The 17004-nt window shown below is 44.6% G+C and overlaps 1 protein-coding gene across 2 annotated transcripts in view; it reads left to right on the forward strand.

Moving 5' to 3' along the window:
* Positions 1-4124: 4124 nt before the first annotated feature.
* Positions 4125-17004, forward strand: part of LOC147121756 (uncharacterized) — a 50572-nt gene continuing 37692 nt past the window's right edge. For both annotated transcript variants that reach the window (XM_085982248.1, XM_085982249.1), the window contains exons 1-3: positions 4125-4268; positions 6205-6303; positions 11905-12003. In XM_085982248.1, the coding sequence (XP_085838374.1) occupies positions 4250-4268; positions 6205-6303; positions 11905-12003 (217 nt within the window). In that variant the 5' untranslated portion in view covers positions 4125-4249. The remainder of the gene's footprint in view (positions 4269-6204; positions 6304-11904; positions 12004-17004) is intronic.

The following is a 17004-nucleotide window of genomic DNA, read 5'->3' on the forward strand; positions in this document are numbered from 1 at the left end:
TCATACGTCATTCCTGCCATCCCAGGTATCAGCTTGGTGAATCTTCTCTGAACTCCTTCCATGGCAAGAATATCCTTCCACAGATAAGGCTACCAAAACTGCACACAATACTCAAGATGTGGTCTCACCAAGGCCCTGTACAACTGCAGCAAGACATCCTTGTTCCTGTATTAAACCCTCTCGCTATGAAGGCCAACATACCATTTGCCTTCTTAACCGCCTGCTGCACCTGCATGCTTACCTTCAGCGACTGGTGCACAAGGACACCCAGGTCTCGTTGCACTTCCCCTTCTCCCAATCTATTGCCATTCAGATAATAATCTGCCTTCCTGTTTTTGACACCAAAGTGGATAACCTCACATTTATCCACGTTATATTGCACCTGCCATGCTTCTGCCCAATCACCCAACCTGTCCAAATCATCCTGTAGTTTCTCAGCATCCTCCTCACAGCACACACGCCCACCCAGCTTTGTGTCGTCTGCAAATTTGGAGATATTACATCTAGTTCCCTTGTCTAGATCATTAATATATATTGTGAATAGCTGGGGTCCAAGGACCGATACCTGCGGTACCCCACTAGTCACTGCCTGCCACTCGGAAAAAGACCCGTATATTCCAACATCGTGAAAACGGCATCTCGCTGTCTGCCTTACCATTGAAATACATTGAAGGGCATGAAGTTACTGCATTTGCGTGCTAGATACGAACTAAACTAGCTACGAAAGTTAAGTCTTGTCCATTCTAGCCTAAGTACCCTTTTAACAATGTGATAAGTGTTAATTACTGCCAAACAATCTCTCTGGCACTGAAAATTAACTATTACATGTGTGGAGTCTCATTCCTTCATGTTTTAATTGTTGTTGGAGATTTTTTAAATGTTAAATTTTAAATGAGAATATAATTTTTACTTTTCCTTTCTGTCCCTTTTTTTCTCTTTTAATCTAATCTAGTCTTTCTCTCTCTTTCTTTCTCTTTCTGTACCTGATTTGACATTGAATCCACCCACTCTAATTTACACTTCCTGCTCAGTCCTTGCGCTGTTAATGTCACAATTCTTCAATCTGATTGGTTAAGGAGATACGCAGTCACTTGTCCTGTTCACTCAGGTCCCAGATGCCCTGTTTTCCTCGCTGCAACATTATCAGCTCGCACTTTCAGCAACTTGCCATACAAAAAACCTAAACGTGCAAGGGAAAGTCAAACTAATGGCAGTCACCATTAGATGTCCTGCTACAGCAAATTATGGCCCATTGTTTTCACATAAAAACGGGCCAAGTTGTGAAAAGATCCTGACAACCCACGTAATAAAAATTGAATAGAAAAATAATGGCACTAAAGACTGACAAATTCCCAGGTACTGATGGTTTCCACCACAGGATTTTATAGGAAGTAGGTGAGGAAATTGCAGATGCTTTAGCCATAATCTTCCAAAGCTCTCTCGATTCAGGGATTGTCCATTTAGATTCGAAAATTGCAAATGTAACTCCATTACTTAAAAAAGGTGAGAGAGAGAAATCAGGAAATTATACACCAGTTAGTCTCACATCTGTTGTGGGGAAGATATTGGAATCTATAATTAAGGACCGAGTGACTGAGCACTTAGAGGAATTTATGCTGATGAGAGCGAGCCAACATGGATTTGTAAAGGGTAGGTCAAGTCTAACGAACCTAATCGAATTTTTTGAGAAAGTAACTAAAGTAGTGGACAGGGGAATGTCTATGGATGTAGTTTATATGGACTTCCAGAAGGCATTCAATAAGGTTCCACATTAGAGACTTAGCTAAAATTAAAGCTCATGGAATTGAAGGCAAATTATTGACTTGGTTAGGAGATTGGTTAGGCGGTAGAAGACAGAGAGTGGGGATAATGGGTATGTACTCGAATTGGAAGGGAGTGACTAGTGGTGTCCCACAAGACCTATGCTGGGGCCTCAACTATTAATGACTTAGATAACGCAATAGAGAGCCATATATCCAAGTTTGCTGATGACACAAAGATTGGTGGCATAGAAATGAGTGTAGATGGGAGCATAAAATTACAAAGGGTCATAGGTAAAACTGTGTTAGATGGATTTCAACACAGGTAAGTGTAAGGTCATCCATTTTGGACCAAGAAAGGATTGATCCGAGTATTATTTAAATGGTGAAAAGCTAGGAACAGTGGAGGTCCAAAGAGATTTGGGGATCCATGTACACAGATCACTAAAATGTATTAGTCAGGTACAAAAAAAAATCCAAAAGGCTAATGGAATGTTAGCCTTTATAACTAGAGGGCCAGAATATAAAGGGAGGAAGTTTTGCTGCAGCTATACAAAGCCCTGGTTAGACCACATCTGGAGTACTGTGTACAATTCTGGTCATCACACCTTAGAAAGGATATATTGGCCTTGGAATGAGTACAGTGCAGATTCACCAGACTGTTACTGGGGCTCCAAGGGTTAGGTTATGAGGAGAGATTACATAAACTAGGATTGTATTCCCTGGAATATAAAAGGTTAAGGGGTGATTTGATTGAGGTTTTTAGGATTTTGAAAGAAATTAATAGGGTAAATAGAGAGAAACTTTTTCTGCTGGTGGGGGAGTCAAGGACAAGGGGCATAAACTTAAAATCAGAGCTTGGCCATTCAGGAAAGAAGTTGGGAAACAATTCTTCACGCAAACGTTAGTGTAAGTCTGGAACAGCTGTCTCCCACAAAAAGCAGTAGTTGCCACCTCCATTCATAATTTTAAATCTGAGACTAATAGATTTTGGCTCGACAAGTGTATTAAAGGTATGAGCCAAGGCAGGTGGATGGAGTTAAGATACAGATCAGCTATGATCCCACTGAATGACGGAACAGGCTCGAGGGGCTGAATGGCCTAATCCTGTTCCTATCAATTGCAGTTACTTAATCCAACAAAGCAGGTTCGAAACACTCAGCAGGTCAGGCAGCATCAACCCGAAACGTTAATTCTGTTTCTCTCTCCTCGATGCTGCCTGACCTGCTGAGTGTTTTCAGCATTTTCTGTTGTTATTTCAGATTTCCAGCATTCACAGTATTTTGCTATTGTATTAAAGCAGGTTCTAAATTGTGGGGTGGTGCTTGGGATGGGTTGCCCTACATGGGTACATGGTCAGTGGGGTGGTCTGCACTCCTGGTATGTACCTTCCTTTTTCCACAATACTGCCTGAACTGCTGATTGTACCATTTTCTGTGTTTTTTAAAGCAAGTTCTAGGTGTATATAAAGGTTTTATTTTTGATTGTCCCCTCAGCTTTTGCAAGATTTTTTGTTTAAGTTGGCATGTGTGCAAAAGTTGTGTAAGTTCATTTAACATTTGCAGAACAAAATGGCCTGGAAACCCTAATCCTGTCAGCTGTGGCTCAGTAGGTAGCACTGAGGTTGTGGGTTCAAGTCCCACTCCAGAGACTAGAGCACATAAATCTAGGCTAACACTCCTAGTGCAGTGCTGAGGGAGGGCTGCACTGTCGGAGGTGCCGTCTTTTGGATGAGACGTTAAACCGAGGCCCCGTTTGCTCTCTCAGGTGGACATAAAAGATCCCATGGCACTATTTCGAAGAAGAGTAGGGGAGTTATCCCCGGTGTCCTGGTAAATATTTATCTCTCAATTAACATAACAGAAACAGATTATCTGCTCATTACCACACTGCTGTTTGTGGGAGCTTGCTGTGCGCCAATTGGCTGCCGCATTTCCCACATTACAATGGTGATTGAACTTCAAAAGTACTTCATTGGCTCCAGACACAAAAAGGCATCAAGGGGTATGGGGAGAGAGCGGGAATATGGTACTGAGATAGAGGATCAGCCATGATCATATTGAATGACGGAGCAGGTTCGATGGGCCGAATGGCCTACTCCTATTATTTTTCTATGTTTTTAAAGCACTTCGAGACGTCCGGTGGTCGTGAAAGGCGCGATATAAATGCAAGTCTTTCTTTTAATCCAGTTGGCCCATGGAATAAGCATTGGGTCTCAGTCCAGTTCCAGATTGTTTGCCCCGATCGGGAGGTTACCGGAAGTACACTGTGCCCCGCAGTCCGTCCGAATACAACTCCCTCACCCCATCGGCTTTGGCAGGCGAGTCGCCGCGTTCTCACTCGTAAACATTCCGGGCGGAAATAAGCGCTGGCTGCCGTCCCGCTGCGGAGGCGGAAGTGGAGGTCTGCTGGTTCGGGGGCGAGCGGGGCGCTGGACGAATGATCGCATTGTTGCCTTGCTAAAGGTTGGCGATAACCTCAGTGACAGCATGGAGTTCCAGCAGGAAGGTGAAGAGTGGCAGCTGGGGGCGCGGAGAGTGAGGGCTGGGCGGCGTTTGTCTTGAGTGAGTTTTTCAGGAAGTGGCCGAGTTGGTGACGGAGTTGCCGGTGGCTGCGAAGTTGCTAAACAACAAAATTAAAACTGCAGTTGCTGGAAATGCGAAACAAAATGCACCCAAACGCCGGAAACACTCTTGCGGGGGCAGGGCAGAATTTGTGGAGAGTTGACCTTTCAGGTGTGACATTAAAAGAATATGAAGTGATTCCCTGTGCCCCACCCGAGTTACTGCAACTCGTAAAGTTTGAAAGCTACAGCCGCCGCTTGCTGTCTTTGCTTTTAGCTCCCAGAGACTGCCCCGTGAGCCAAGATAATTCTGACCATGAGTCCCATTGGCTGCTCGCACTGTGTGCAGATCATTGGGAAGGAAAGCGAAACCATATTTCATGATGTCTGTGATGTAAGAAACGGAAACCATTACATATATACAGCAGGCTACATTAGTTGGGTGTGTGGTTCCTGTTTAAATGTGGAAAATATATGCAGACTGCGTAATTTATGCATCTCATTGATCTGAACTAACGAACCAATTAACACAAACAACTATTTGTGCCGCACAATCTTTGATCTTTTCACTCAATACCTTTTGGTATTCATGATAGATTTGTCCAATTTTAGCTCATCCGTCTAGAAAACCTACTGTCCTTCGTCTCAGCGTAGAATCACAAAAACTCATAGCACAGAAGGAGACCGTTCGGCCCGTCGTGCCTGTGCTGGCTCTTTGAAACAGCAGTCGTGTTAGTTCCACATCCCCGCTTTTTGTCTGCAACCCTGTAAGTTCCTCATCCTCAAGTACCTGTCCAAGTCCATTTTAAAATTATTATTGGAATCCGCTTCCACCACCTTTTCAGGTACAATTTTGGTCTCCTTACCTAAGGAAGGATATACTTGCCATAGAGGGAGTGCAATGAAGGTTCACGAGATTGATTCCTGGGATGGCGGGACTGTCGTATGAGAAGAGATTGAATAAACTAAGCCTGTATTCTCTTAAATTCAGAAGAATGAGAGGGGATCTCATTGAAGCATACAAAATTATTACAGGGCTTGATAGGGTGGATGCTGGGAGAATGCTTCCCTTGGCCTTGGGACGTTTTACTACGTTAAAGGCGCTATATAAATACAAGTTGTTATTGCACAAAATAACGTGAATAAAATTGATAAGTAAGAGGTCCAATTGCGCTCTGGGCTCGGTGATTTGAAATAATAGCGTTGGCAGAGACGTGACTGATGCTATGGCACGACTGGAAGCTTAACATTTCAAGTTTAACAAAAGATTGAATAGCGATAAAATAAGACAGAAGGGATGTGGGGTGGCAGTAATAAATGCAGCACTCAAACATGGGATGATACAAGAGATGGTGGAGAAGCTGAATCCATTTTCTAAGGAGTAAGAAGGGAACTATTACTGTACTGAGAGTATGACAGACTAGCGAATATCGGAAAAGAGATAGGGCAGATGATAGTGAGAAACTGCTGTCATCAGAACCTCTTAATTGGATTACTTTCTGCTGTACATTATCGTCCACATCTTTTGTCCAAAAGCTGCTCAGGCAATACTGAGGGTGCAAACTGGTGTCAACCTGATCAAGGTGAAAATGTGTCGGTGTTTTTGAGGAATATTCCACGTGTTGGACGAAGGGTACGACCCGAAACGTTAACTCTGTTTCTCTCTCCTCGATGCTGCCTGACCTGCTGAGTGTTTCCAGCACTTTCTGTTGTTATATCGGATTGCAAGATCAGTTAGAAAGATTTTTTTTCTTGAATGTGCCTGCACAAAGATTTCAGGGTTTTAGAAACTATTTTTATGATTGTGAAAAGAGAAGGATGTCAGACTCGGGCAACTATTTGTAAGAAATTAACATTGGTTGATCTTCTGTTTCTCCTGAGAATCCCCAAGTGAAAATCGGAGACATGATGAGAAGCCGATAGGAGATGTGCAAGAGTTGCAGATCAGTGAGGAAGCAAACCAACGTCAACATGAACTTGGTAAGAATGGTGACAAAACGTGTCTGTTTTTGAGGAATATTCTGCCAGTTGGACAAAGTGGGTGCCTGACCTATCGAGTTTGAAGTTGAAAGAAAGACCACGAAGCGATAAGATAAAAGGGAGGTGGGGTGGCAGTAATAAATGAAGCACTAGAACATGGGATGATACATGTGGGTTGTACATGTGTTATTGCACTCGCCTGGTTCCATTCTTATCTATCTAATCGTAGCCAGAGAATCACCTGCAACGGCTTCTCTTCCCGCTCCCGCATCGTTACCTCTGGTGTCCCCCAAGGATCTATCCTTGGCCCCCTCCTATTGGTATGTTGCCTCCCTGGTGCAAGGGTCAAGGATGTCTCGGGGCGGCTGCAGGGCATTCTGGAGGGGGAGGGTGAACAACCAGTTGTCGTGGTGCACATAGGTACCAACGATATAGGTAAAAAACGGGATGAGGTCCTAAAAGCTGAATATAGGGAGTTAGGAGGTAAATTAAGAAATAGGACGTCAAAGGTAGTAATCTCAGGATTGCTACCAGTGCCACGTGCTAGTCAGAGTAGAAATAGAAGGATATTTCAGCTGAATACGTGGCTAGAGGAATGGTGCAAGGGGGAGGGATTCAAATTCCTGGGACATTGGAACCGGTTCTGGGGGAGGTGGGACCAGTACAAACTGGACGGTTTGCACCTGGGCGGGACCGGGACCGATGTCCTAGGGGGGAGTGTTTGCTCGTGCTGTTGGGGAGGGTTTAAACTAAAATGGCAGGGGGCTGGGAAACTGTGCAGGGAGACAGAGGAAAGGGAAGCAAGGATAGAAACAAAAGACTGGAAGGATAAAAGCAAAAGTGGAAGGCAGAGAAATCAAGGGTGTAAATCAAACAGGGCTACAGTAAATAATAATTCTAAAAGGACCAAGAGTGTTAAAAAAACAAGCCTGAAGGCTTTGTGTCTTAATGCGAGGAGCATTTGTAATAAGGTGGATGAATTAGCTGCGCAAATAGATGTAAACGGATATGATGTAATTGGAATTACAGAGACATGGCTCCAGGGTGACCAAGGCTAGGAATTCAACATCCAGGGGTATTCAATATTCAGGAAGGACAGGCAAAAAGGAAAAGGAGGTGGGGTAGCATTGCTGGTTAAAGAGGAGATTAACACAATAGTAAGGAAGGATATTAGCTCTGATGATGTGGAATCTGTATGGGTAGAGCTGAGAAATACCAAGGGGCAGAAAACGTTAGTGGGAGTTGTATACAGACCCCCAAACAGTAATGCTGAGGTTGGGGATGGCATTAAACGGGAAATTAGAGACGCGTGCAATAAGGGCACAGCAGTTATCATGGGTGACTTTAATCTACATATAGATTGGGCTAACCAAATTAGTAACAGTACTGTGGAGGAGGAATTCCTAGAGTGTATACGGGATGGTTTCCTGGACCAATATGTCGAGGAACCAACTAGAGATCAGGCCATCTTAGACTAGGTATTATGTAATGAGAAAGGATTAATTAGCAATGTTGTGCGAGGCCCCTTGGGGAGAAGCGATTATAATAGGATAGAATTCGTCATTAAAATGGAGAGTGAAGTAGTTGACTCAGAGACTAGGGTCCTGAATTTAAATAAAGGAAACTACGATGGTATGAGGCGCGAGTTGGCTAGGATGGATTGAGGAACGTTACTTAAAGGGTTCACGGTGGATAGGCAATGGCAAACATTTAAAGACCGCATGGATGAACTACAGAATTTGTTGATCACTGTTTGGCATAAAAATAAAACAATAAAGGTGACTCAACTGTGGCTAACGAGGGAAATTAGGGATAGCATAAGATCCAAGGAGAGGACATATAAATTGGCCAGAAAAAGCAGCAAAACTGAGGATTGGGAGCAGTTTAGGATTCAGCAAAGGAGGACAAAGGGATTAATTAAGAGGGGGGAAATAGAATATGAGAGTAAGCTTGCAGGGAACATAAAAACTGACTGTAAAAGCTTCTATAGATGTGTGAAGAGAAAAAGATTGGTGAAGTCAAGTGTAGGTCCCTTGCAGTCAGAATCAGGGGAATTTATCATGGGGAACAAAGACATGGCTGACCAATTAAATACATCCTTTGTGAAGACAGAAGCAAAGGAGGACACAAATAACCTTCCAGAGATTTTGGGGAACATAGGGTCTAATGAGAGGGAGGAATTGAATGAAATCAGCATTTGTAGGGAAATGGTGTTCGGGAAATTGACGGGATTGAAGGCAGATAAATCCCCAGGGCCTGATAATCTACATCCTAGGGTACTTAAGGAAGTGGCCCTAGAAATAGTAGATGTATTGCTGGTCATCTTCCAAAATTCTATAGACTCTGGAATAGTTCCCATGGATTGGAGGGTAGCTAATATAACCCCACTATTTTAAAAAGGTGGTAGAGAGAAAATGGGGAATTATAGACCGGTAAGCCTGACATCGGTAGTGGGGAAAATGCTAGAGTCCATTATAAAAGATGTAATAGCAGAGCACTTGGAAAACAGTGACAGGATCGGACAAAGTCAACATGGATTTACAAAAGGTAAATCATGCTTGACTAATCTACTGGAATTTTTTGAGGATGTAACTGGTAGAATAGATAAAGGAGAACCAGTGGATGTGGTGTATTTGGACTTTCAGAAGGCTTTCGACAAGGTCCCGCATAAAAGATTGGCGTGCAAAGTTAAAGCACATGGGATTGTGGGGGTAAGGTACTGACTTGGATAGAGAACTGGTTGGCAGACAGGAAGCAAAGAGTTGGAATAAACGGGTCTTTTTCCGAGTGGCAGGCAGTGACTAGTGGGGTACCTCGGGGATCGGTGCTAGGACCCCAGCTATTCACAATATATATTAATGATCTAGACGAGGGAACTAGATGTAATATCTCCCAAGTTTGCAGACGACACAAAGCTGGGTGGGCGTGTGTGCTGTGAGGAGGATGCAGAGAAACTCCAGTATGATTTGGACAGGTAGGGTGATAGGGCAGATGCATGGCAGATGCAGTATAATGTGGATAAATGCGAGATTATCCACTTTGGTGACAAAAACAAGAAGAACGGCAATAGATTGGGAAAAGGGGAAGTGCAACGAGACCTGGGTGTCCTTGTGCACCAGTCGCTGAAGGTAAGCATGCAGGTGCAGCAGGCGGTTAAGAAGGCAAATGGTATGTTGGCCTTCATAGCGAGAGGATTCGAGTACAGGAGCAAGGATGTCCTGCTGCAGTTGTACAGGGCCTTGGTGAGACCACACCTTGAGTATTGTGTGCAGTTTTGGTCGCCTTATCTGAGGAAGCATGTTCTTGCCATGGAGGGAGTGCAGCGAAGATTCACCAGACTGATACTTGGGATGGCAGGAATGACGTATGACGAGAGATTGAGTCGATTAGGCTTATATTCGCAAGAGTTTAGAAGAATGAGAGGGGACCTCATTGAAACTTATAAAATTCTAACAGGACTAGACAGACTACATGCAGGAAGGATGTTCCCGATGGCGGTGGAGTCCAGAACCAGGGGTCACAGTCTAAGGATAAGGGGTAAGCCATTTAGGACTGAGATGAGGAGGAATTTCTTCACCCAGAGAGTGGTGAACCTGTGGAATTCTTTACCACAGAAGACAGTTGAGGCCAACTTATTAAATATATTCAAAAAGGAGTTAGATATATTTCTTAAGGCTAAAGGGATCAAGGGATATGGGGAGAAAGCAGGGACAGGGCACTGAATTTGGATGATCAGCCATGATCTCATTAAATGGCGGAACAGGCCTGAGGGGCCGAACGGCCGACTCCTGCTCCTATCTTCTATGTTTCTATTTCTCCTCTACATGTTGCCCCTTGGCGACATCATCCGAAAACACAGCATCAGTTTCCACATGTACGCTGACGACAGCCACTTCTACCTCACTACCACTTCTACCTCACTACCACTTCTCTCAACCCCTCCACGGTATCTAAATTGTCTGACTGCTTGTCCGACAGAGCAGAAATTGTCTCCAAATAAATATTGGGAAGACCGAAGCCATTGTTTTCGGTCCCTGCCACAAACTCCATTCCCTAGCCACGGACTCCATCGCTCTCCCTAACACCTGTCTGAGGCTAAACCACACTGTTCACAAACTTGGTGTCATATCTGACCCTGAAACGAGCTTTCGACCACATATCCGCAGCATAACTAAGAACGCCTATTTCCACCTCCGTAACATCGCCCGTCTCTGCCCTTGCCTCAGCTCATCCGCTGCTGAAACCCTCATCCACGCCTTTGTCACCTCTAGACTTGACTATTCCAACGCACTCCTGGCTGGCATCCCACATTCTACCCTACGTAACCTTGAGGTGATCCAAAATTCGGCTGCCCGTGTCCAAACTCGCACCAAGTCCTGTTCACCCATCACACCTGTGTTCGCTGACCTACATTGGCTCCCGGCTAAGCAGTGCCTCGATTTCAAAATTCTCATCCTTGTTTTCAAATCCCTCCATGGCCTCGCCCCTCCCTATCTCCGTAATCTCCTTGAGCCCCACAACCCCCCGCGATATCTGCGCTCCTCTAATTCTGGCCTCTTGAGCATCCCTGATTATAATCGCTCAACCATTGGTGGCCGTGCCTTCTGTTGCCTAGGCCCTAAGCTCTGGAATTCCCTGCCTGAACCTCTCCGACTCGCTACCTCTGTTTCCTCCTTTATGAAGCTCCTTAAAACCTACCTCTTTGACCAAGCTTTTGGTCACCTGCCCTAATTTCTCCTTATGTGGCTCGGTGTCAAATGTTTTCTCTCTTAATACTCCTGTGAAGCGCCTTGGGACGTTTTACTATGTTAAAGGCGCTATATAAATACAAGTTGTTGTTGTTATTGCACAAAATAACGTGAACAAAATTGATAAGTAAGAGGTCCAAATGCTCTCTGGGCTCGGTGATTTGAAATAATAGCGTTGGCAGAGACGTGACTGATGCTATGGCACGACTGGAAGCTTAACATTTCAAGTTTAACAAAAGATTGAATAACGATAAAATAAGACAGAAGGGATGTGGGGTGGCAGTAATAAATGCAGCACTCAAACATGGGATGATACAAGAGATGGTGGAGAAGCTGAATCCATTTTCTAAGGAGTAAGAAGGGAACTATTACTGTACTGAGAGTATGACAGACTAGCGAATATCGGAAAAGAGATAGGGCAGATGATAGTGAGAAACTGCTGTCATCAGAACCTCTTAATTGGATTACTTTCTGCTGTACATTATCGTCCACATCTTTTGTCCAAAAGCTGCTCAGGCAATACTGAGGGTGCAAACTGGTGTCAACCTGATCAAGGTGAAAATGTGTCGGTGTTTTTGAGGAATATTCCACGTGTTGGACGAAGGGTACGACCCGAAACGTTAACTCTGTTTCTCTCTCCTCGATGCTGCCTGACCTGCTGAGTGTTTCCAGCACTTTCTGTTGTTATATCGGATTGCAAGATCAGTTAGAAAGATTTTTTTTCTTGAATGTGCCTGCACAAAGATTTCAGGGTTTTAGAAACTATTTTTATGATTGTGAAAAGAGAAGGATGTCAGACTCGGGCAACTATTTGTAAGAAATTAACATTGGTTGATCTTCTGTTTCTCCTGAGAATCCCCAAGTGAAAATCGGAGACATGATGAGAAGCCGATAGGAGATGTGCAAGAGTTGCAGATCAGTGAGGAAGCAAACCAACGTCAACATGAACTTGGTAAGAATGGTGACAAAACGTGTCTGTTTTTGAGGAATATTCTGCCAGTTGGACAAAGTGGGTGCCTGACCTATCGAGTTTGAAGTTGAAAGAAAGACCACGAAGCGATAAGATAAAAGGGAGGTGGGGTGGCAGTAATAAATGAAGCACTAGAACATGGGATGATACATGTGGGTTGTACATGTGTTATTGCACTCGCCTGGTTCCATTCTTATCTATCTAATCGTAGCCAGAGAATCACCTGCAACGGCTTCTCTTCCCGCTCCCGCATCGTTACCTCTGGTGTCCCCCAAGGATCTATCCTTGGCCCCCTCCTATTGGTATGTTGCCTCCCTGGTGCAAGGGTCAAGGATGTCTCGGGGCGGCTGCAGGGCATTCTGGAGGGGGAGGGTGAACAACCAGTTGTCGTGGTGCACATAGGTACCAACGATATAGGTAAAAAACGGGATGAGGTCCTAAAAGCTGAATATAGGGAGTTAGGAGGTAAATTAAGAAATAGGACGTCAAAGGTAGTAATCTCAGGATTGCTACCAGTGCCACGTGCTAGTCAGAGTAGAAATAGAAGGATATTTCAGCTGAATACGTGGCTAGAGGAATGGTGCAAGGGGGAGGGATTCAAATTCCTGGGACATTGGAACCGGTTCTGGGGGAGGTGGGACCAGTACAAACTGGACGGTTTGCACCTGGGCGGGACCGGGACCGATGTCCTAGGGGGGAGTGTTTGCTCGTGCTGTTGGGGAGGGTTTAAACTAAAATGGCAGGGGGCTGGGAAACTGTGCAGGGAGACAGAGGAAAGGGAAGCAAGGATAGAAACAAAAGACTGGAAGGATAAAAGCAAAAGTGGAAGGCAGAGAAATCAAGGGTGTAAATCAAACAGGGCTACAGTAAATAATAATTCTAAAAGGACCAAGAGTGTTAAAAAAACAAGCCTGAAGGCTTTGTGTCTTAATGCGAGGAGCATTTGTAATAAGGTGGATGAATTAGCTGCGCAAATAGATGTAAACGGATATGATGTAATTGGAATTACAGAGACATGGCTCCAGGGTGACCAAGGCTAGGAATTCAACATCCAGGGGTATTCAATATTCAGGAAGGACAGGCAAAAAGGAAAAGGAGGTGGGGTAGCATTGCTGGTTAAAGAGGAGATTAACACAATAGTAAGGAAGGATATTAGCTCTGATGATGTGGAATCTGTATGGGTAGAGCTGAGAAATACCAAGGGGCAGAAAACGTTAGTGGGAGTTGTATACAGACCCCCAAACAGTAATGCTGAGGTTGGGGATGGCATTAAACGGGAAATTAGAGACGCGTGCAATAAGGGCACAGCAGTTATCATGGGTGACTTTAATCTACATATAGATTGGGCTAACCAAATTAGTAACAGTACTGTGGAGGAGGAATTCCTAGAGTGTATACGGGATGGTTTCCTGGACCAATATGTCGAGGAACCAACTAGAGATCAGGCCATCTTAGACTAGGTATTATGTAATGAGAAAGGATTAATTAGCAATGTTGTGCGAGGCCCCTTGGGGAGAAGCGATTATAATAGGATAGAATTCGTCATTAAAATGGAGAGTGAAGTAGTTGACTCAGAGACTAGGGTCCTGAATTTAAATAAAGGAAACTACGATGGTATGAGGCGCGAGTTGGCTAGGATGGATTGAGGAACGTTACTTAAAGGGTTCACGGTGGATAGGCAATGGCAAACATTTAAAGACCGCATGGATGAACTACAGAATTTGTTGATCACTGTTTGGCATAAAAATAAAACAATAAAGGTGACTCAACTGTGGCTAACGAGGGAAATTAGGGATAGCATAAGATCCAAGGAGAGGACATATAAATTGGCCAGAAAAAGCAGCAAAACTGAGGATTGGGAGCAGTTTAGGATTCAGCAAAGGAGGACAAAGGGATTAATTAAGAGGGGGGAAATAGAATATGAGAGTAAGCTTGCAGGGAACATAAAAACTGACTGTAAAAGCTTCTATAGATGTGTGAAGAGAAAAAGATTGGTGAAGTCAAGTGTAGGTCCCTTGCAGTCAGAATCAGGGGAATTTATCATGGGGAACAAAGACATGGCTGACCAATTAAATACATCCTTTGTGAAGACAGAAGCAAAGGAGGACACAAATAACCTTCCAGAGATTTTGGGGAACATAGGGTCTAATGAGAGGGAGGAATTGAATGAAATCAGCATTTGTAGGGAAATGGTGTTCGGGAAATTGACGGGATTGAAGGCAGATAAATCCCCAGGGCCTGATAATCTACATCCTAGGGTACTTAAGGAAGTGGCCCTAGAAATAGTAGATGTATTGCTGGTCATCTTCCAAAATTCTATAGACTCTGGAATAGTTCCCATGGATTGGAGGGTAGCTAATATAACCCCACTATTTTAAAAAGGTGGTAGAGAGAAAATGGGGAATTATAGACCGGTAAGCCTGACATCGGTAGTGGGGAAAATGCTAGAGTCCATTATAAAAGATGTAATAGCAGAGCACTTGGAAAACAGTGACAGGATCGGACAAAGTCAACATGGATTTACAAAAGGTAAATCATGCTTGACTAATCTACTGGAATTTTTTGAGGATGTAACTGGTAGAATAGATAAAGGAGAACCAGTGGATGTGGTGTATTTGGACTTTCAGAAGGCTTTCGACAAGGTCCCGCATAAAAGATTGGCGTGCAAAGTTAAAGCACATGGGATTGTGGGGGTAAGGTACTGACTTGGATAGAGAACTGGTTGGCAGACAGGAAGCAAAGAGTTGGAATAAACGGGTCTTTTTCCGAGTGGCAGGCAGTGACTAGTGGGGTACCTCGGGGATCGGTGCTAGGACCCCAGCTATTCACAATATATATTAATGATCTAGACGAGGGAACTAGATGTAATATCTCCCAAGTTTGCAGACGACACAAAGCTGGGTGGGCGTGTGTGCTGTGAGGAGGATGCAGAGAAACTCCAGTATGATTTGGACAGGTAGGGTGATAGGGCAGATGCATGGCAGATGCAGTATAATGTGGATAAATGCGAGATTATCCACTTTGGTGACAAAAACAAGAAGAACGGCAATAGATTGGGAAAAGGGGAAGTGCAACGAGACCTGGGTGTCCTTGTGCACCAGTCGCTGAAGGTAAGCATGCAGGTGCAGCAGGCGGTTAAGAAGGCAAATGGTATGTTGGCCTTCATAGCGAGAGGATTCGAGTACAGGAGCAAGGATGTCCTGCTGCAGTTGTACAGGGCCTTGGTGAGACCACACCTTGAGTATTGTGTGCAGTTTTGGTCGCCTTATCTGAGGAAGCATGTTCTTGCCATGGAGGGAGTGCAGCGAAGATTCACCAGACTGATACTTGGGATGGCAGGAATGACGTATGACGAGAGATTGAGTCGATTAGGCTTATATTCGCAAGAGTTTAGAAGAATGAGAGGGGACCTCATTGAAACTTATAAAATTCTAACAGGACTAGACAGACTACATGCAGGAAGGATGTTCCCGATGGCGGTGGAGTCCAGAACCAGGGGTCACAGTCTAAGGATAAGGGGTAAGCCATTTAGGACTGAGATGAGGAGGAATTTCTTCACCCAGAGAGTGGTGAACCTGTGGAATTCTTTACCACAGAAGACAGTTGAGGCCAACTTATTAAATATATTCAAAAAGGAGTTAGATATATTTCTTAAGGCTAAAGGGATCAAGGGATATGGGGAGAAAGCAGGGACAGGGCACTGAATTTGGATGATCAGCCATGATCTCATTAAATGGCGGAACAGGCCTGAGGGGCCGAACGGCCGACTCCTGCTCCTATCTTCTATGTTTCTATTTCTCCTCTACATGTTGCCCCTTGGCGACATCATCCGAAAACACAGCATCAGTTTCCACATGTACGCTGACGACAGCCACTTCTACCTCACTACCACTTCTACCTCACTACCACTTCTCTCAACCCCTCCACGGTATCTAAATTGTCTGACTGCTTGTCCGACAGAGCAGAAATTGTCTCCAAATAAATATTGGGAAGACCGAAGCCATTGTTTTCGGTCCCTGCCACAAACTCCATTCCCTAGCCACGGACTCCATCGCTCTCCCTAACACCTGTCTGAGGCTAAACCACACTGTTCACAAACTTGGTGTCATATCTGACCCTGAAACGAGCTTTCGACCACATATCCGCAGCATAACTAAGAACGCCTATTTCCACCTCCGTAACATCGCCCGTCTCTGCCCTTGCCTCAGCTCATCCGCTGCTGAAACCCTCATCCACGCCTTTGTCACCTCTAGACTTGACTATTCCAACGCACTCCTGGCTGGCATCCCACATTCTACCCTACGTAACCTTGAGGTGATCCAAAATTCGGCTGCCCGTGTCCAAACTCGCACCAAGTCCTGTTCACCCATCACACCTGTGTTCGCTGACCTACATTGGCTCCCGGCTAAGCAGTGCCTCGATTTCAAAATTCTCATCCTTGTTTTCAAATCCCTCCATGGCCTCGCCCCTCCCTATCTCCGTAATCTCCTTGAGCCCCACAACCCCCCGCGATATCTGCGCTCCTCTAATTCTGGCCTCTTGAGCATCCCTGATTATAATCGCTCAACCATTGGTGGCCGTGCCTTCTGTTGCCTAGGCCCTAAGCTCTGGAATTCCCTGCCTGAACCTCTCCGACTCGCTACCTCTGTTTCCTCCTTTATGAAGCTCCTTAAAACCTACCTCTTTGACCAAGCTTTTGGTCACCTGCCCTAATTTCTCCTTATGTGGCTCGGTGTCAAATGTTTTCTCTCTTAATACTCCTGTGAAGCGCCTTGGGACGTTTTACTATGTTAAAGGCGCTATATAAATACAAGTTGTTGTTGTTATTGCACAAAATAACGTGAACAAAATTGATAAGTAAGAGGTCCAAATGCTCTCTGGGCTCGGTGATTTGAAATAATAGCGTTGGCAGAGACGTGACTGATGCTATGGCACGACTGGAAGCTTAACATTTCAAGTTTAACAAAAGATTGAATAACGATA

Source organism: Somniosus microcephalus, chromosome 3 (genome assembly GCF_052327205.1).
Source record: "Somniosus microcephalus isolate GS21.2 chromosome 3, FLI_Smic_1.0, whole genome shotgun sequence".
NCBI lineage: Eukaryota > Metazoa > Chordata > Chondrichthyes > Squaliformes > Somniosidae > Somniosus > Somniosus microcephalus.